Source organism: Oncorhynchus gorbuscha, linkage group LG22, assembly GCF_021184085.1.
Source record: "Oncorhynchus gorbuscha isolate QuinsamMale2020 ecotype Even-year linkage group LG22, OgorEven_v1.0, whole genome shotgun sequence".
In the NCBI taxonomy this organism is placed as follows: Eukaryota; Metazoa; Chordata; class Actinopteri; order Salmoniformes; family Salmonidae; genus Oncorhynchus; species Oncorhynchus gorbuscha.
The window spans coordinates 21,497,445-21,519,485 of NC_060194.1; the positions used below are offsets into that span (position 1 = coordinate 21,497,445).

Sequence of the window (22,041 nt, forward strand, 5' to 3'; positions counted from 1 at the left end):
ATCTGGGATCGAGGGCTGAGAAAGACATACGCATTTTGCAAACAGCAAAGTTGTTCCTCTGAAATCATTCAATCCCTTCAATTTGGACTCTTTAAAAGGATTCTCAAATGAAGTCTCTTTTCCATCAGGAAATTGCCCATAAACCCCTGCATGCCCATTTGTTTTCTAGATTTTGGTACAGAAGTCAGAATGTAACAACATACAAGCAACATTGTACTGTTGAGGAATGAATGACACCAACTCATGTAATTATTATTTATTCCTTGTCTGGTCTATGACAATAGTAAAAATAATCAAACAGGCTTGTTCCTCCCAATGAGCCAACAGATAGTAAGGAGGGACTGTTAAACTATTATTCCCGGAAGAACCCCTCTCGGTGTTTGACAAATGACATCATCTCCCGCCGTATAATACAATACCCTCCCAACATCCTGTGGAACCTGATCAAATAAGGCCTCGCAGAAAACAACGGCAGGCAGAGAGAAACATGCTAAATATCTGTCAGAAATATAGGTTCAGCTGGAGAGTTACAGTGACTGTCTGTAGATGCATCCTAAATGGCACTATGTAGGGTGCCTAAAATCTAGGCACCCTACATAGTGCACTACGTTTGACTTTCTTTTTCCCCATAGGGCACAATCAAAAGTAGTGCACTATACAGGGAATAGGGTGCCATTTAAAACGCAAAGTCAGTGGCTCCAGAAACCTCTCTCTCTCTCTGCCTGGCTGATGGAAATATGATATTAAATAAACAGGTGTGTCACGTCTGGAGCAGAGCAGCCGATAGCTAAGCTAATAAAGCTGATTCAGGGGGCAGGCTGGAGGCCCTTCTCATGGCTAAGGTCTACTCTTCCTTCAGTCTGACAACCAGCAGGAGTGATCTATGCCCAGTTCGCCTAACACGCCTAATACCCCTACTCCTTCATATAATGGCAGAGCGGTATTCTCTCTCTGTGGCGAGTGTGTGTCTGGGTGTGTCTCTGAGGGCACGCGTGTGCATGTGTGTATGAGAGGGGAGGCAGAGAGTTTCAACATAGTTACAGCGATTAATCAATCTCCTAAGCCGTCATGCTTCTGGCCTCACCACTTAGGGAACAATCCCCCGTCTAGCTTCAAGCTGGCACGGACAGACATCTACACACCGCAAACTCACTATTCCTACACACTCCCTTTTGCCTAAACCCCTACACCATTTTCCTGATAGACACAAGGCTTTCCCTCCCTATCCCTCAGACAGTCACTGTGTTTACATGTCTCGGTCGGTCTGTCTGCCACACAGACAAATCATAATGACGCTGCCACAGAGGATGTGCTGATGATGAATTCATCCCCCCACTCTGCACGCACACACATTTATCCTGGGTACACACACCTTCAACCAGAAGAGAGGGAGGGAGAGATCGGACCAGATACGTGATCACAGTGCACCGATGAGCCCAGATCATGTCTACGTCCCAAATGGGACCGTATTCCCTTCATGGTGCAGTACATTTCTATGGGCTCTGGTTAAAAGCAGTGCACTATGTAGGGAATAGGGTGACACCATTTGGGACGCACCCAAGATCAATGCATCTCAAGCTGCTCTGATTATGCACCAGTCCAGTTCTCCAACAGCAGGCTGATATTTAATATGTGGCCAGAACAACTCTAACCGATAACTGAGCAATGAAGCATTTAGCCTGCCGGAGAGGCAGACAGGCAGGGCAGCCCTGCCAAGAGGACACAGTCAGTGGAGATGAGTGTGTGTGCGGCTACGGGTGTTAACAGGAAGTAATCGTGTGTGTGGATTTATAAAACACTTGCAACGATGGTACTACTACTACGCCCTTCACAGGAAGTCAATGATGATGGCGGCTGAGGGAGAATAAGAAATGGATCCGTTTGGCTGCTTTGTTGTTGAAACCAAAACATTAATTTATCTCAGTCAGTGAGCAGGCTGGGAAAATTGACACTGAGGAAAAGAAACAGTCAAATGAAATGTGAAGAAGGGGTGAGAAAGAAGAGACAGAGAGATTGTGATGGAAGACAGTTTCCGACCCGTGGCCACATTTAAGATAGGGGTGGAGGAAACTGAAGCAACTGAGCCAAAATGGAGAGCAAGAGGAGGAATATGCCAGACATGCAGAAGCAAGCAATCAACAAAGTCCCCCCTCTCCACTAGCTGTGCTACTCTGACCCCAATTACCCATTCAGAGGGGCTGGCCATGCTTCTGGGCACCGCTTGTCGGGGAATATGGATGAGGACACGGAGATGAGGGAATTAGAGAAGCTGCCCTTTACCATGCACAGATTATTCACATTTATCTGGTGCTTGGTAGGGAGGCAGGGGAGACTGTGTTTCTACTACACTAGGAGGTCTGCCAGCCTGCTACTTCTCCCCAGGCCCAGTGTGTGTGTGTGTGTGTGTACCACCTTCCACTAAGGGAACACTCCTGGAGGATGGTAGAGCATCTAGGCAAACAATTCCACATGATTAGGTTGTAATGAATTGGGGAGGTAGCCGGCTAGGTATCAAAAGGGGGAGGTAGTGTGTGGGGTGATATTAGGATTCCTGCGTGGTGCTGTGTGTCTGGCCCAGATGGAGCACACAGCTAGAGAGGGGATCAATACGGTGGGACCCTCCTGTGATCAGACCAGGGGATGAAGTGAGGCTTCGCTAGAGGAGGAGGAAAAAATGACCACACAAAATGCATCATTTATGACACAACAGGCCAGTCGTAGGAAGGAAAGAAAGTCTTCTGAGAGTAATAGAAACGTGATATTAGAGGGCCGGGGGAGGCAGTGGATGGATTTCTGGGGGGGGTTCTTACTTCTCTATTTCGCTGTTTTTACAGGTCCGGGGCACGTTGGAGGATGAGCAGGCGGCGTTGGGGTCCTGAGGCGGCTGCTGCTTGCTGCTCTCCCCGTTGCTCGTAGAGGGCATCTCTGCAGAGAGAGAGGGAGAAAGACGGGGAGATATTAGCACCGACCTCAACATTCATCAATATGGTCAAAAATGTTCAATAAGGTAACCATAAATACAGAGGATGACATCTTGTTTCAAGCCTAAACTCACCGTCACTGGCCCATTTGGAGAACTCTGGTGTTATTCTGTTGGACGGCATTCCACCACTGGAAGAGCAGAAACAAACAATGCTGTGTCTTGAGAAGGAGCTCAACGCCACAAAGCAGAAGGTGACAATAGAGTAGAGTTTACTAGCGTACAGTAGAGTAGGAGTGAGAACCTACTTCAACACCGCCCCGCGCAGGGCCTCCCGTTCTTTGGCTTCTCCTTGGTCCTCTCCGGAGCAGGGAATGATGTCTGCCTCTGTGTACTGGGCCTTGCCGTACTCCAGCGTGTCGTCTCCATCCACGTCCAGGTCGGCGTCGCTGTCGTGGTTTTCCTTCGTGCTGCACATGGCAAAGCCTGTTCCTGAGGAGAGGGAGTGAGGCGAGAGAGGAGGGCGTCAGTGTCTAGGCTCTTTCAGACCATGCAACCTTTGTCAATGTTGAGGAGGAAAATAACCATGTAATACTGTACATACCAGGGGTACTCAACTACTATTTGGGAAGATCCAGAAATGGTCTAGGTGGCAAAGGTCTGGATGGATAATGTAATTTATCGGCGTAGTAACAAACCCCCACCTCGCAACCCACACCTCTCTTGTTGGTGGAGAGAACATTTTGCAGTTTTAAAGGTAATTTCCTTCAAATCTACACATTTTTCCATGTCTTATGTGAGCAAAATCAATGGGGGCCCCCGGGGTCAAGGCCCATGGGCACGTAATCTAGGCTAATGGGCACGTAATCTAGGCTACTAGTTGATCAACTGTTATCCAGGGTGACTTACAGTAGTGACAGAGTTGGTGGAGTACATCTAATTTATCAGCATTTAACACCCCCGTAGTGAATGCATACATTTTCATCTGTACTCGTCCCCCGTGGGAATCGAACCCACAACACTGGCGTTGCAAGTGCCATGCTCTACCAACTCAGCCACACAGGAGCCCATTCTGGGTCCAGATGCATACCACCAGTTGAGTATGGCTGGTATATACTACACAACCTCTGAAACATTCCTTTCTGTCATTTCAAATGGGATGACATTGCAAACCAGGCCTCCAACAAACAGTAGCCTGTCCTCTAAGACCCTGTCTGCCTATCCCTCTCTCTACACATGTAGACCAGCAGGGTAACAAAGATCTGAGTTAGTCTATTAAACCTGCTGGTCAAGCACATTGATTGAAATGGACATGTTGAGATACTGCCATCTCTCCCTCCTTTCCTGTGAAGTATTGTTGGCCAGGTGAGGCTGTAAGCGGCAGACAGAGGGAGGGGCTCTGTCAACTGCCAGTGGCTGGTTATCTAGTTATGGAGGCTGGCTGACTGGCTGTAGGTCTGACTGGCACCTCTATAAACCCTGTGACGAGCGGCTCGCCAGACAAACTCCTGCTGCTGTCTGACTGGCCCTTTCAGCTCCACTTAGGGCCCTGTCTCTCACCTTGCCTGTGCTGCCATTGAGAGACACACAGTGCTGGGGGCTGATTGAGTGGTCAGGGGCTGACTCTCCCACTCATCTAGGGCTGGACACTGATAGCTGACTCATGTCAAGACAGGAGATGGTACAATGCTGTGGTGGAGTACAAACAAACTCGGACGTTAAGGATAAAAAATGGCATGGGCTCATATGAAGACATGGGCTAGGTAGAGCAATGGATAGAGGTTCTAAGGCCAACCTTCTACAGAGACCCAGAAGACAGGTAGCCTTCCTCCAGCCTCTTCCCCTCTCTCCATTGAGGCTGAAGGAAGCTCTGTGCTAAGGGACTGGAGCTGCTGCTGGAGAAGAGGGTAAAACCCATGTCCCTGCCTGCCACCAAGGACAACCCTTTTTACAATTCTCCCATGCTTGTTAGTGATCATATATATATAAACAAAAATATAAAATGCAACATGCACCAATTTTTAAGTTTTTGCAGTTCATATAAGGAAATCAGTCAATTGAAATACATTCATATGTATTTCACATGACAGGTCTCTACTGGGAAGCCTGGCCCAGCCCATTTTCCCCCCACAAAAGGGCTTTATCAAAGACAGAAATACTCCTCAGAACACCCCCACCCCCCCTCAGACAATCCGGCAGGTAAAGTAGCCAGATGCGGTGGCCCTGGGCTGGCGTGGTTACATGTGGTCTGTGGTTGTGAAGCCGTTTGGACGTACTGCCAAATTATCGAACACAAAATCGGAGGCATTTATATTTTTATTCAGTGTTAAAATGGACGTTTTAAGTTGGATTTGATCCCTGTGGCTGGGTGGAGCGTATGTGAACAATGGCTGTGGTGCACAAATATGTCTGTTCAGCTGCTGGTGGTGGAGACAGTAGTACCAGACAGCTGAAGGGACCAGTGGGCAGCATAGGAGCCTGTCCTATCCAGATATACCACAACACCACCATGCAGGGACCATGAAGTTATTTAAATAATATCTGCCCACTGGTCCCTTCAGCTGTCTGGTACTACTGTCTCCGCCACCAGCAGCTGAACAGACATATTTGTGCACCACAGCCATTGTTCACATACGCTCCACCCAGCCACAGGGATCAAATCAAACTTAAAAGGTCTCTTTTATATGATTACTAAAAAGCATGGGAGAATTGTGAAAAGGGTTGTCCTTGGTGGCAGGTAGGGACATGGGTTCCACCCTCTCTTTTCTTCAGCAGCAGCTCCAGTCCCTTAGCACAGAGCCTACCCCGGCCTCCTCGAAGAGAGAGGAAGAGGCTGGATATATTGATGCACCACAGCCATTGTTCACATACGCTGAGGCTGAAAATGTGTTTTTTCTCTCCCACAGCACAGTCAACCACCTGGACCTGGGGAATACCTCAAAGGCTGCTGTAAAGGAGGGAGGTCTGGCGGTCAGAAAGGTAATACACTGCAAATGATGCCCAGCATTTCATGAATCTACTGTGAACGACTGGTGACACGTAGGAGAGGCTAAAACAAAAACAGACTGCCCCTTTGTCCCGCCCACTAATGGCGTCCAGTGACCAGGCACATTGGGGAGGAGAAAGTGACAGAGGGTTGGAAGGAACCAGAAATCACTGTTAATCCAATCAATTGATCAGGGTATTGATACTGTGGCTAGTTAGCGATGCATGGCTGGAGCCAGGAGATGGGAGGGGAGAGATAACAGCATTGATTTTTAAAAGGCTGTGGTGTTGAGTGGTGGCAAGAAAGAATGGGTCTAGATGCTTTCACTGTCCCCAACCCCCAACAGTTTGGGGCCACAGTGGCCCCTAAGAAGAGGACTTTCCAGAGTTCAGTTTTACTAGATGGGATTAGCATTAAACCCAGTGGGACATGGATAAATATTCCCCTTAAATGTACTCTCCCCAACTGGAACTGACGGAGATGGGCAGACTACTACTGCTGCATTCCATCCAGTTCAATCTTCATTTCACCACAGCGGTAAGTGTGGAAGAGGACTATAAAGACAAGTTGGGAAAACAAGATCCCCATCACACTGATAGTTGACTGCTAGAAAGTAAAACCAAGGGATGCTATAAAAGCAGGTGGCATGTAATCTAACCATCCAGCCCAAATTGGTGTGTCCAAAGTCTAAGTGTCAGACCCGGTTGTTGTCCCACGAGCAGACGAGAGGACGATGAGAGGACTACCGCAGTTTTAAGTCACGGGCTACGTCTCAAATGGAACCCTATTTCCTATAGAGTGCAAAAGTAATGCACTATACAGGGAGCCGTTTGGGACTCAACAATGCTGTTGGGCAAGGCAGGCATGGTCTGGTCCTGCTGCTCAGCCCCTATCTCTCCCTTTAACCAGTCTTGGCAGGCAATCTAATCTCCCCTGAAAAGGTCAGCGCCACCATAACTGCCTTTCAGTCACATTATTTCATTATTTATTTATCCTCTCCTATCCTCCTCCTCCTCTCAGCCTCCTCCTCCTCTCAGCCTCCTCCTCCTCTCAGCCCCCTCCTCCTCTCAGCCCCCTCCTCCTCTCAGCCCCCTCCTCCTCTCAGCCCCCTCCTCCTCTCAGCCCCCTCCTCCTCTCAGCCCCACCTCTCTGGCAGATCAGCTAGGGTCGATATACAGACACACCAACGCACACATCCCTGCACACACACACAGGTGCACCTAAACATATCCACCACATGCATTATCATAACCAATCTTGTGCATCTCCTTGACTTGAACATGTAAAATGCATGTGTTCTTGCCTGTGTAACATGGACCTGACCGTGACATGGCACACCTATCTCCATATAACACCTATTACCACGGAGACAGACTCAGAGACAACGTTAGGTTTCTGAGCTGTTAGGAGCGAGGGAGGGTCAAGGGGCCAATCAACATAAGAGACAGCCTGACCAACAACACCCGGTCGCCATGGCGCTGATATCCCTTATCATCCTTCCCCAGTCGGCTCTGGTCGAAGGCCGTCATATCTCACTGGCATTTACAGGACACATCTGGGGAGATGAAGGGACAGAGATGGAAGAAACAAAGATGGCTGCCATCTTTGAAGCCCATTTACAAAGGAGAAAGCGCTGCCTTATATCCCTGGTGCCATCTTCAGTCAGCGGACCCAAATCCCCTCTCCGTGGATCGGCCGCCTTGGTCTTCACTATCAGGCAGTAGGGATCAGATCTGACCCTCTTCATCAATACAGCAGCCTTTAGAGCTGTCTCCCAGGTCCTCATAATCCATGTACACAGGAGAACCAGGGCCCCACACGTCTCAAGCAGAAAAGTGTTCCTGTTTGATTATCCTCCCACCCACTGACTGCCTTTGACTTTTCTGTGCTGTTTAAAGGGCTTCCCTTTGCCTTTCTTCCCTCCCCTCAAAGGGAGAGAGGTGTCAGTGTTGGTGCTGGTGTCTCACAGAGGATAGCTTAGGCCTCTTATCCAATTGAAGCCCCTTGTCTCCGTCTCTCCTCTCCACATCAACCACCCCCCCGTGGGCTGGAAGGATGGTGGATTCTGCCTGGCTGGACCCATTGAACCATGGTCGACTGCAGCAGAGCTTTCAAGGCAAATCCACCTTCTGAGGTTCTGGGGGGAGGGGGTCACTTTCAAGTGGCATCACCAGCACCTCTGACTTTGACCAGCCCTTATCTGTGTCACATCACAGCCCGCCAGAAGGGGTCTACTGCTCATTAGATGAATGGACAGACAGACGGACAGCCTCAGGAGGTTCAGTTGAGAATTCAAATTGATCTGTAGGCAGTTGATGTCTGTCTGTCTGTCTGGGTTTGCGGTGAGAGTGAGAGGCCAAAAGGCACACATCTTATTGGGCTTTGTAATGCAGTTTTACTCTGGATCGAATTTGGGGACTTGGGGGGTTTAGCGACTTTGCAAGGTTGAAAGAGGCCCTTAGAGAAGACTTGACTTTCCTGTGATCTCCAGAGACACACCACGAGGACCTGTAGCCAATTCATTTTTACAGCTCTCTATAGCAATGAAATAAGGCCTGTCAGACATGAAATAATGAACGCTGACCTATGACCAAATCATACACTTGTCCAATTAAGCGGACTACACTAGTAATTGATCATAGACCAATGACCTACTAAATATTCACAAATCATGTAGGTGAGCACACAGTGGCTTGGCTGGATCAATGTATTACAGCTTCTAAATCACTAAACTAGATATATCTGGTTGCTTGATAACCTACATTTAAAAGTCACTATTGGAGAGGGAGAAATTAAAATATATACAATTTAATGGGCAATGTAATCAACAGCCTAATGCCGTCTCGTTGTCAACGACTACTGATAATGGACTATGTATTGAATTCTAGCCCTTCCTATTGATGACGTGGGCTAAGATATGTTTCAGAGGGAGATACATGGCGAGAATGTGAGAAAGAAAGTGAGAGCAATAGAGAAGGAAAGAGCAAGATAAATAAATAAATGGAGAGAATATGAGAGATCAGTCTGTGTTCCCTAGTGGGCAGCTTTGTGTCCATGGCTATAATTGCATTGCTGGGCTGAGGGGAACCCAAAGGGTCACTGGTCCCTTTCCACACACACCACTCCTCACCGGTTCAGACAGGTCAATTGCACAGCTAAATGTGTTTTCCTTTCTCTCCTAAAGGGGCTGGGGCCAGGGCCGGACTGGGCTGACCCCTGCCTGGACCGGGGCTACATGCCCTCACACTGTAGCTGGAGCCAGAGGCACATCCCAAATGGCACCCTACTCCCTATTTAGTGCACTATGGGCCCTGGTCAAAGGTAATGCACTAAATAGGGAATAGGGTGTAATTTGGCACGTAAACCTAGAGCTGTCCACCCTGTAATTGTGGGCATGGTAGGCATGTTAGCCTCTGCACCCAGTCACATCCTTTTAAAAGGCAATGATACACTGCCTCACTCTGTTGTTGTTACTGAGGAGGCTTGGGACTAGCAGGGACTAGCGTTTAGTGAGTGCTGTGGTGGAAGCACTGGGTTTCCAGACTCATACTTTGTCACCCTAAACATGTAGTTGATTCTCAAATGTTACATAAATGTTTTGAACCAAAGTAGCCTAATAGATTTTTTTTGTGTGAAAAATAGGTTTGCGATCCAAATGGCACCCTAGTCCCTTTATAGTGCACTACTTTTGACCAGGGCCCATAGGTGTATAGTGTCACTGTTGTGTACCTCTGAAGCCTCCTTCCAGCAGGGTGGTAGCTCTGACCCTCTTCTGGCCGCACCACTCGTACTCCTCGAAGCGGGTCCCGTTCTCTCCGTCCATGTCTGCAGAGTCATCCTCAGCAAACGCACCCTCCCTCTGAGAGAACAAAGACACTGTCAACACTGAACCAGACACAGGGTAGGGCTTGGAGTAGAAAAATACATGTTCTCCTATGTCAGAATTTGGAACTATTCGCATAATCAAAAGGATCAACCAAAAATGATCTGAATGATTTGAATTCCAATTATACTATATCACCAAAATGCTTATCAATACTTTTCATATATTTGTTATTAATACAAAACTAGCTATGAGGCACAATAGGTGATAGAACTACAATAAATGGATCTGTGAAATTTGGAAAAACCATCACTAAAGTAAGGGACCGAGGGCAGAATCATGACCAACGTTATAGAAACCATCACTAAAGTAAGGGACCGAGGGCAGAATCATGACCAACGTTATAGAAACCATCACTAAAGTAAGGGACCGAGGGCAGAATCATGACCAACGTTATAGAAACCATCACTAAAGTAAGGGACCGAGGGCAGAATCATGACCAACGTTATAGAAACCATCACTAAAGTAAGGGACCGAGGGCAGAATCATGACCAACGTTATAGAAACCATCACTAAAGAAGGGACGAGGGCAGAATCATGACCAACGTTATAGAAACCATCACTAAAGTAAGGGACCGAGGGCAGAATCATGACCAACGTTATAGAAACCATCACTAAAGTAAGGGACCGAGGGCAGAATCATCGTTATGAAACCATCACTAAAGTAAGGGAACATTATAGAAACCATCACTAAAGTAAGGGACCGAGGGCAGAATCATGACCAACGTTATAGAAACCATCACTAAAGTAAGGGAAACCTAAAGTAAGGGCAGCAGAATCATGACCAACGTTATAGAAACCATCACTAAAGTAAGGGACCGAGGGCAGAATCATGACCAACGTTATAGAAACCATCACTAAAGTAAGGGACCGAGGGCAGAATCATGACCAACGTTATAGAAACCATCACTAAAGTAAGGGACCGAGGGCAGAATCATGACCAACGTTATAGAAACCATCACTAAAGTAAGGGACCGAGGGCAGAATCATGACCAACGTTATAGAAACCATCACTAAAGTAAGGGACCGAGGGCAGAATCATGACCAACATTATAGAAACCATCACTAAAGTAAGGGACCGAGGGCAGAATCATGACCAACGTTATAGAAACCATCACTAAAGTAAGGGACCGAGGGCAGAATCATGACCAACGTTATAGAAACCATCACTAAGGGACCGAGGGCAGAATCATGACCAACGTTATAGAAACCATCACTAAAGTAAGGGACCGAGGGCAGAATCATGACCAACGTTATAGAAACCATCACTAAAGTAAGGGACCGAGGGCAGAATCATGACCAACGTTATAGAAACCATCACTAAAGTAAGGGACCGAGGGCAGAATCATGACCAACGTTATAGAAACCATCACTAAAGTAAGGGAGACCGATGACCAACGTTATAGGTAAGGGACCGAGGGCAGAATCATGACCAACGTTATAGAAACCATCACTAAAGTAAGCAGAAAGGGACTAAAGTAAGGGACCGGGCAGAATCATGACCAACGTTATAGAAACCATCACTAAAGTAAGGGACCGAGGGCAGAATCATGACCAACGTTATAGAAAACCATCACTAAAGTAAGGGACCGAGGGCAGGGCAGAATCATGACCAACGTTATAAGGGACCGAGGGCAGAATCATGACCGACGTTATAGAAACCATCACTAAAGTAAGGGACCGAGGGCAGAATCATGACCAACGTTATAGAAAGCATGACTTCTATAAATAAATACATTATGTTCTGGGAGCTAATGACATGTGTTACAGTGTGAGTGAGCATGAACCTTTGAGTTGGTCAGGATACCTCACTTGCCATCTATTATATTTAGGAACCAGAGATTCAGAGGAGGAAGAAGACTTTCCTACAGGGAAGAGAGGTGGGCGGACCATTCGACAGGAGAAAGGTATTTGCCTACACTAATGATTCTTTCCCTGGACGCTTCAGTTGAGCATCTAACTGCTACTAAGATATGACTAAGATGTTATTACCAACAGAAAGCAGAGGAAAGCTCTTTCTTTGAGACTGGAGAAGTCCAGGTTCAGTGTTTGGTGAACAACTAAAAGAACAGGCTGTCAGACAATGTGTCTATGTGTTCTGAGTTTTTGTCATGTCTATGTTGTGTCAAGTCTAGGGGAAAGAAAGGGAGCAGAGTTGATAGATACTAGATAGCGTGGTGGTGACCAGTGACTAGAGAGAGGTGACTGGTTGACTAGAGGACTGAGGGGCCTGAGGCTATGGGGGAACGGGTATGGACGTGAGGCTACCTTGAACAGACATTGTTCCACATGCCTACTCATCTCCTCCTCTGTCCCTGCCAGCGGCGCGCTGCACAGTGGACATACCTGCCCATCCTCTGGCTTCCGGCGCTTCATCTTCCCAATCCGGGCTGAAACACAAAGAAACAGAGGAAGAGGTGTTTAGAAACATGGGGAAATACAGGGAAATCTGAGACTTGTTTTTGTATTTCTCTGTTTTAAGTTCTGCCCTGAAATATCACATCGGTAGGTGAAAAAAAAGTCCATCGACTTCAGCAGACAGCCATGCGGCTACAATGACATGATTGGTTGAAATGCAGCAAAAAAGGACGCAATCCAATGAAAACAGAATGAACGGAATGTTCTTGATCAGAATCTAATATAATGAGTTGTTTGATCATATTAAACCCGTGTGGATAACCAGGCTCATAGCAGGCAATACAGCCCAGCAGAAAGTGTGACAGAGGCAACCTTTTAATATGGCAACATGGACCAAAAACACACTGTAAATTCATGGTAGCCTATTGGGAGTTTTCTACCTCCTCTGTCCTCCAGCTGTGTACGATGTGGCGCTCTCCTCTGCTTGGCAGAAGATCAGCAGTGAACGCTGTTGGCATTCACAACATGTCAGAAAAGTTTGCTGCCTCGCTGGGAATAACATGGGTCAGCGGAGTGGAGGGGAATCGTTGCACCTCAGGTCTCCTAGACGACGCCACAGCGTTTAGTCTGGTACCAGAAGATCAGGAATTACAAAAGCGGGCGGGGAGGCCGTCATGACAACCATCCTCAGTGCCACAAATACTCTAATGTCATGAGTCTACCCGCTAATGTTAGGCCTATAACACATTGACAGGACAAAGAGAGGGGGCAATATACTCTTCATGGGAACACTGTTTCAGGAGAACCATCCACGGTGCCACAACTATGGTCTATTTATTACCCCTACATGTTCTCACACATTGACAGGACAAAAAGAGAGGGAAATCTATTCTCTTCATAGGTCCAAACAGTGTTTTAGGAAGATGCCTAAACCTAGAAGGTTCCTCCTCTTTCTCCAGGATGACAGGTAAAGATGGTCTACTGTAGGTCTAGGTCACGTGACTGAAATGAACAATCCTTCCACGTCTATCTCTCTCTAGTCACGACCCCCCCACATAATTAGAAATTTAACACAGCAGAACAGCAGCCATTGCGCCGTAAGTCTTTGTCGGCTTTTCTTAACTGCAAATGGCGTGCGGGGACATTAATCTTTAGGTGGCTGTGATTGCGAAAGGGGCCAAGGGGGACCTGAAGAGGGACGGCGAAAGGAGGGACAACGCGCCATAACTCCAGGGAGATTGGGACAACTCCTCATATTCTCTCTCCCAGGCCAGGGAACGGCTGATGGTAATTGAGGAGGGCGTCATTAAACGCTGAGAGAAAGGGACGATTAATTAGGCACGGCACAAGCCCCCCCCAAGAATCATTCAGGTTCCACATGAGAGGTAATAGACATTAATGGAGGCTTGAGTTTAAACAAAGTCGGCACCGTTCCCTTTCAGCACTGAGGCTGCTCCCGAGGCGAGCGTACGCTAAATGTCAATGGAGGCATGGAGGGAGCCTGGGCCTGCAATAAGCTGGGGTGTTGAGGAGGGGACGGGGGGCAGGCTCTTACCGTGGCGAATGCAGCAGGGGGCAAGGGGGGCTCCGTTGTGCAGTCCAAGGGGAGCACTTTTGACACTTTCCTTGGCGTAGCGCCTGCACCAGCAGAGGTCATCGACTGTTAACATATCAAGAAGGTCAAGGGTTAATAGATCCTCTGCTCGTGTAGGCGCTAGGTCAAGGGAAAAGCAGGGAGGGAGACACACAGGGGCAGCCAGGGCTCCCGACCCTCCCACCAGCCAGCCCTGCTATCACACTCAGTGGGTCAACAAGGGACAGGCCTGGCTCTGTAGATGTAATGTAGGCTACAGCCTGAAGCTGGTCCACAGTGTGAAGGGGCTGTCAGCAAGGGCTGTGTTCAACATGGTCCTCTGGCTATACTTAGCCATAATGTGTGATATAGATGCAGGGTCACACCCATCACAATCCAACCAAACAGGACAGATTGACACCTCACTCATGGCCAATGTGCCTGGTCAAGGTCCCACAGACTCCGACTCTCTCTGTCAGTTGGTCCATTCAGACCCATGACTCCGTATTCCCACTCTGAATAGTAGGGTGACCAGACGTCCCCGATTTCCAGCAACAGCCTGTCCCTGGAAATGTCCCCGATTAGCCCTCAGAAAGAATAAAGCAACTCTGGAAGCTAAATTGAGGCTGATATTTCAATAAGCAAAACACTGTATCCAATCAGATTTGCATGTAAAAAAATGTTGTCTGTCCCTGTACCAAACTAGTTTGCTCCCATGGCTTTGCCTGAGACCTCATGATAATGTTTGATCGGTAATACACTGTAACCACCGCATGAACAACCATGGCCAACAGCATATGCTACCGACCGTTGGTGACTTTCTAAAATGACTAGATAGTTTTTGTAATCCTAGCCTGAGGCGGGTTAATACATTTCTGTGTTCATTTATAAGTATTTGAAAGGGCTAGAGAGAAAAATTGGTAGTTCCGTACAAAAGACAAATTTTCGCACGCAGCTACATAACTAAATAAAATGTTTTATTTACTAAATCTGGTCACCATACTGAAGATGCACTTTCGCATCGCCAGATGCTGCTTCAACTTGTATTGACAATTCCAACTGTAGTGCAGGTGATATTTTCAGTAGTGTATTGAAAAAGTATCAAATAAAACTGTTTTAGAACATAATCATAGGCTACTTAATAAATATGAATAGAATATTATTTGATAGGGAAATAACTTATTTTAGTAAATATCCTAAATAGAAATGATTGAATTGTGTCACAAGCCAATAGTGGCATTATTTTTAGAACATTATTGTAACATTTTCACCAAGATAATGAAGCTGCTACCATGTTGTGTTGCTGCCATGCTGTTGTTGTCTTAAGTCTCTCTTTATGTAGTGCTGTGTTGTCTCTTCATGTGTGTTTTGACCTATATTTTTAATCCCGCAGGAGGCCTTTTGCCTTTTGGTAGGCCTTCATTGTGAATAAGAATTTATTCTTTAACTGACTTGCTTATTTAAATAAAGGCTAAATTTAAAAAAATAGGCTCTAATCATGTCATTCCATACAAGTAGGCTTTGTGAAGTTGCAGATGAGATACCTTCATTAATATATATATATGCTGTAATTCTACAGGATGTTGTACCAGAAATGCAGTTATAAATTAATAAATTACCTTTAAGAAAAATATAAAAGTGTAAGATGGTGTAACTTTCAAAGGAAAAATGAAATGTTTACATACCATTCAATCGCGTTTGCCTATTAGCTCGCACTCGTAAAAATGTCTGCAGGTAGGAAGAAAGGAATCACACAAAATATGCATTAGATATGGACCTTTGCATGTATAATGTTAATGGATACATTAGTAGCAGTGCATGGGCCGATTGCTTTGGATTCTACAGTGTGCCCTGCAAGTTACATCTTGATAGTAAACAAAAACCTACTTCTCTTTTAGGCTGTATCGTGTCTTCCATAACAGGGTCGGTAAGTTTTGGTCAAAGCCTTTTCAAGCCGACAAACTCACTTGTTCACGTATATCATATAGGTCTCCTGGTACTAGACCTCACCATTAATACAATTTTGTGTCAATAATTTTATACGGATGCCAAAGGATTGAATGTGCCGCCTACAAAGCTGCTCTGTTCATTGCCGTCGCCATGTTGGCTTGGCGTGTGTCATGTGACCAACACAGGAGTGAAAGTTCAGAGGACGTTTGGTCTCCTACCGACGTTGGCCACTAGATGGCAGCAATACGTAATACAGAGGCTGGCTTCAATGGAAGTTGACTTAATATGACATTTCAAGTTTGTCAAGTAATTTGTGGGGTAAACAAGTTGTATGCATCATATCTAAACGTATTTTTTTTTGCAGTCAATACAAATAGTACAAACGTTTTATTTCATTTTCTGAAAATAAGTGTTTCATAATTTTGTACAATCTCATATCAAAGTGACATAAGAAATGAGCTATGAATTCTCCCCATCTAAACTTGTTTGAAACTGACAGGCATGATCAGTGATTGTGAATACCACTAAGATATGGGTTAAGTGGGACCACCTATCTTTCTTCTCCCCTCTCTTCCAGAGTGTGTAGGCTATGTGCTGACACAAGCAGGGCCAGCAATGGATGGATGTTCACTCATTGACACGGGCACAGAGTGTGGTCACAAATTCAAACTCCTGCCGAGTGGATCGTCCATCATATACCAGACAGGCCTCTTACACTGACACTTAAGTCATGCTCATATCCAACCTGCACCATGATATGTTGATCCACTGTGTATGCTTCCCAAATGGCACCCTATTCCCTATTTAGTGCACTACTTTTGACCAGGGCTCATAGTGCTCTGCTCAAATATAAAGCACTATTCAGGGAATAGGGTGCCTTTTTGGGACGCGAGCTATCTAAATGGCTTACACAATTACATGATGAGGAAAAATAACAAAAATCTAAAATTTCAAGGGAGGTTGGGGTCTCCATTTACTTAATCATTTGTATGAAATGATTTCAGCAGCAGCTTTACTAATGAAAATATATACTTTAACCACTGCCCCTTTAATAGGCCTGTCAATGTATGGATATGACTTTATGGTATAAGGGAGAAAACCACTTAACCTCAATAATAGATCATTGCCATATGAGTTTGAAATACTACATTTTGAGAGAGAAAAAGTATGGTATATAAAGCTACATTATAGCTTTGATTAAAACACTGTGCTGTATGAGTAAGTTCAATCCCAACTAATCTTCTGTACGTATGCGACCTAAATAGCACCGTATTCCCTATATACTGTAGTGCACTACTTTTGACCAGGGCCCATTGGAGTCTGATCAAAAGTAAGGCACGGTGTAGGGAGTAGGGTGTCATTTGGGGTGCAAACTGCAGTTGTGAGGCCTCCAGCAGAATGAGGTGGAAAACATGTCAAGGATGCTGTAGACCAGAAGAGATACCATCCGGACTTAGGGAGCATAAGAGCATAGCTTGAGGTAAACTATGGATGATTACCTATCTGAACAGGGAAACACATTACAGGCTGGGCAAATCTTTACCAGAGATAGTCTGAGGATAGATGGGCTCCGATGCCATTTGGGGGGCACAACCAGGTAGGATAGAGGTAGGCGGCTTGGCTGATTCCTGATGGAGACTAGGACCTCTATTGACTCCCTGATCCACTCCATGATAGCGAGATGATTGGCTGAGTCAATGTTGTGTGTTCAACACTAAAACAACAAATTATTACCTTGTCGTCTTTCACCATCGCCATGGTGACACCTGTGAGTTTGCCTAATGTTTAACCTCTAACAGAGAGCAGGGGACTTTTTTGCACGTTGTCCTTACATTGCCTGTCCTGTTATTTTTCCAGGAGTAGGTTTCATAGTGGGTTTTATAGATTTTTCCTGTCATATGACAGGATATGATGATGGGATTATGATGCTAAATATGTGGGCAAAGACCAGCATCCTGGAAGGGTCCCAAATGGCAACCTATTCCCTACACAGAGTACTACTTTTAACCAGGGCTCTGGTCAAAAGTAGTGCACTAAATAGGGCATAGGGTGCCGTTTGGAACCTAGCCCAGCTCACCTGGTATCTGTCGGAGTGGTGGGCGTCTTCAGAGGAAAGAGGGGAGACCACCGGTGACTCTCCCTCGCGTTTGATGTGCACCGACAACAGCATGGACTGAGGAGAAAGAGCAAGACAGTTATTGTGAGAGGAAGAGAAGAGGGGCATGCTGCAGTGGGGGAGCAACATTACAGTCATCTATAAACCTTCTCTGAAAGACTCAGACGAGCCTCCGACATTACAGTCCTGACCCACTGACAAACTTAATTGAGTTAATTTCTCAAATGAACAAGAGAAAAGGGTGTGGAAGGGGAAATAGTGCTGACTTTACGGGGAAGAGTTGACAGAGATCCAGCTCTTTACGAGGCTGCTATGAAATATTTGTATTTACAATGTGTTCCTATTAATCAAGGAGAGAGGAGAGAGCAGGGGCTTAAGTGGCCGACAACTATAATCTAATATTAATATGTGAGAAACGGCAGACCCCTAGTGCCGGGACAGTAAATTAAGCATTTGTTCATGGCTTTATATCCTTCAGGACTGCAAGGTCGGGTAACTGCTTTTTATTTGTGTAGCTTCAGAGGCGTTGAGCTTGGGAAATATTTGTGCGTTGTCTTTTATTAATTTGTTTCAACTGGACTAGTTGCAAATGTGTCAATTAGCACAAGCCCCTGACATCAACTACTACTTCTAATTCTACTTAAGTGTAATAGTGTGTTGACTAATATACAGATTAATGTCAGTGTTAGATACAGAAGGTGCCATGTTAGTTAGCATGTGCCGCTCGCTTCATCTCGACTCGCCGTCCAGTTGCCCCCTGGCCCCGAAAATTAAGAGGCGTGGGGCTGGCATGGAGTTGCTATGGCGATAGCGTGGTTGAGAGGGGCGGGAGGCATGTGTGAAGCGGGAAAGGTTAATCCCCTTTAGAACCAGTAGGCTCGTCTGGATAGTCTGGAAGGCAGAGTGTTCACATGAAGCAACAGCCCCTGTGATCCTCAACCAGCCTCTTCATTTTTCACATGGTGTGGCGGAATACTAAGCACCTACTGGGGAATGCTCAGTCACGCCTCGCTCAGATGGCCTGTTCTGTTCCCTTCACCCCGGTCCCTGTTCGTTCCCTGTTCCCTTACTCCCACTCTCCTCACCTAACCACGATGACTCCTGTTCCCCCAGCCCGTGTCTGACTCTCCTTTAGCCCCTGTCTCTGACTCTCCCGTAGCCCCTGTCTCTGACTCTCCCGTAGCCTCTGTCTCTGACTCTGAATCAGGCCCTACCAGAAAGTAGTAGTGAGGAGCGGTGAGCCTGCAGGCTTACATAATAATTTGTAATGTGTGCTGTTACTACAGTACCACATCTGTCTCCAATCTCTTAGAGAATATCTTATGTCAAGTGTTATTGAAGTGTTGTGGTTGCAGTTTCACCTGATACATCTAAAGGCTTTTCCTATGGGGTGTTGCTATAGGCCACCAAGTGCTAAAAGTCAGTATCTAAATAATATGTGTGAAATGCTTCATCGTGTATGTAAATAGAGAGGTCTACTTTCTTGGGGACCTGAATATTGACTGGTTTTCATCAAGCTGTCCTCTCAAGAGGACGCTTCCTCATTGTAACCAGTGCCTGTAATCTGGTTCAGGTTAATAATCAACCTACCAGGGTGTTTACAAACACTACAGGAACAAGATCATCCACATGATGTATTGATTTACTAATATTGTAGAACTTTGTTCTAGAGCTGTATCCGTACCCATTGGATGCAGTGATCACAATATAGTGGCTATATCCAGGAGAGCCAACGTTCCAAAAGCTGTGCCTAAAATAGTGTGTAACAGATCATACAAAATATTTTGCTGTGAGTCTTATGTGGATGATGTTAAAAATATTTGTTGGTCTGATGTGAATAATAAGGAGCATCCATGCGCTGCACTTGATCAAGTTATGAAATTGCTTCTTCCAATTATTGATAAACATAAGAAACTGACTGTTAGAACTGTTAAGGCTCCATGGATTGATGAGGAAGTTTAAAAACTGTACGATTGAAAGAGATGGGGCAAATGTAGTGGCTAGTAAGTCTGTCTGCACATCTGACTGGCTGACTTACTGCAAATGGAGAAATAATGTGACTAAACTCAACAAAAAGAAGAAGAAACTGTATTATGAAGCCAAGATCAATGATATAAAAATTGATGTAAAAAAAACATTGGAGTACTTTAAATGAAATTATGGGCAGAAAGACAAATTCAATTCTATCTTTCATCGAATCAGATGACTTACTCATCACAAAACAATTTGATGTTGGCAATTATTTTAATGATTCCTTCATTGGCAAAGTGGCCAAACTAAGGCAGGAAATGCCAACAACAAACAGTGAGCCATCATACTCATGCATTAAAAAAAATGAATAATGAAAGAAAAGCAAGTTTGAATTTTGTAAAGTTAGTTTAGGGGACGTGGAAAGATTATTGTTATCAATCAATAATGACAAACCTCCTGGCATTGACAATTTAGATGGAAAGCTACTGAGGATGGTAGCTGACTCTATAGCCACTCCTATCTGTCATATCTTATATCTGAGCCTAGAGGAAAGTCTTTGTCCTCAGTCCTGGAGGGAAGCCAAAGTCAGTCTGCTACCCGAGAGTGGTAAAGTGGCCTTTACTGGTTCTAACAGCAGACCTATCATCTTGCTACCAACTCTTAGCAAACTGTTACAAAAAATTGTGTTTGACCAAGTACAATGCTATTTCTCTGTAAACAAATGAACAACAAACGTTCAGCATGCTTATAGAGAAGGGCACTCAAAATATTCCACTGACACAAATGAATGATAATTGGTTGAAAGAAATTGAAAGTAAGAAGACTGTTGGAGCTGTACTTTTAGATTTCAGTGCATCCTTTGATATTATTGACCATAGCCTGTTGTTGAGAAAATGTATGTGTTATGGCTTTTTTACCTCTGCCATATTGTGGATTCAGATATATATACTATATCTAACAGAACTCAGAGGGTTTTCTTTGATGGAAGCTTCTCTGTCAAACATGTAAAGTGGGGTGTACCACAGGGAAGTTCTCTATGCCCTCTACTCTCTTCAATTTTTACCAATGACCTGTCACTGGCATTAAACAAAGCATGTGTGTACATGTATGTTGATGATTAAACCATATACACATCAGCAACCACATCTAATGAAGTCACTGAAACCCTTACAATGAGTTGCAGACTGTTTTGGAATGGGTGGCCAGTAATAAACTGGTCCTGAACATCTCTAAAACTAAGAGCACTGTATTTGATACAAATCATTCCCTAAGTTCTAGACCTCAACTGAACCTAGTAATGAATGGTGTGATTGGTTGTTGATCAAGATCAGGAGACTAAATTACTTGGTGTTACCTTAGATTGTAAACTGTCATGGTCGAAACATATAGATTCAATAGTTGTAAAAAATGGGAAGAGGTCTGTCCGTAATAAAGAGATTATCTGCCTTGTTGACACCACACCCCAAAAGTCCTGCAGGCTCTAGTTTTATCTTAGCTTGATTATTGTCCAGTCATATGGTCAAGTTCTGCAAAGAAATACCTAGTTAAGCTGCAGCTGCCCAGAAAAGAGTGGTATGTCTTGCTATTCATTGTAATCAGAGGTTTAATATTAATACTATGCATGCCAGTCTCTCTTTGCTGACAGTTGAGGAAAGACTGACTTGTTTTTATAAGAAACAATCTATTGGAAATTCCAAATTGTTTGAAAGTCAGCTTACACACAGCACTGACACACACACGTACCCCACCAGACATGCAACTAGGGGTCTTTTCACAGTCCACAGGTCCAGAACAGAATCAAGGAAACGTATAGTATTATACAGAGCCATGAGTGCATGGAACATGCATTTTACATAGCGCAAGTTAACAACAAACCTAGTTTCAAAAAACATATAAAGCAACATCTCACGGCACAACGCCTCTCCCATGTGACCTACTTGTTGTGTGTATGTACTGACGTGATAACTGATAGACACACACACACACACACACACACTACATGTTCATGTTTATAAATGTATGCAAATTGTAAAGTCTGTATTGTCTTTTTCGTTATGTGTCGTTTGGACCCAAGTAAGACTAGCTGTCGCCATTGGCGTCGGCTAATGGGGATCCTAATACATCAAATAAAAATCTCCATGATATATTTTTATGAAGTTCATCCATTTCATCTCAACCCAGTAAATGTCCTCCGAAATGGCAGTTGAATGAAGAGTAGAGGAAAAACTGTTGAGCACATTAAAGCGTGTGTCTTTGGAGATATTGATGATATTAAAGGTCCCCT

General features: G+C 45.1%; 1 protein-coding gene across 8 annotated transcripts in view; it reads right to left on the minus strand.

The window, feature by feature from the left end:
- Positions 1-22,041, minus strand: part of LOC124009403 (E3 ubiquitin-protein ligase RNF220-like) — a 174,238-nt gene that overhangs the window by 14,031 nt on the left and 138,166 nt on the right. For 2 of the 8 annotated variants that reach the window (XM_046321209.1, XM_046321213.1), the window contains exons 5-12: positions 17,748-17,843; positions 15,406-15,448; positions 13,703-13,807; positions 12,058-12,179; positions 9,636-9,765; positions 3,229-3,412; positions 3,056-3,111; positions 2,811-2,925 (exon numbers count right to left, since the gene is read on the minus strand). In XM_046321209.1, the coding sequence (XP_046177165.1) occupies positions 2,811-2,925; positions 3,056-3,111; positions 3,229-3,412; positions 9,636-9,765; positions 12,058-12,179; positions 13,703-13,807; positions 15,406-15,448; positions 17,748-17,843 (851 nt within the window). Of the gene's footprint in view, positions 1-2,810; positions 2,926-3,055; positions 3,112-3,228; positions 3,413-9,635; positions 9,766-12,057; positions 12,180-13,702; positions 13,808-15,405; positions 15,449-15,607; positions 15,838-17,747; positions 17,844-22,041 lie in introns of those variants that run through there. The other 6 variants (XM_046321212.1, XM_046321215.1, XM_046321211.1 and 3 more) reach the window with 4 other exon arrangements.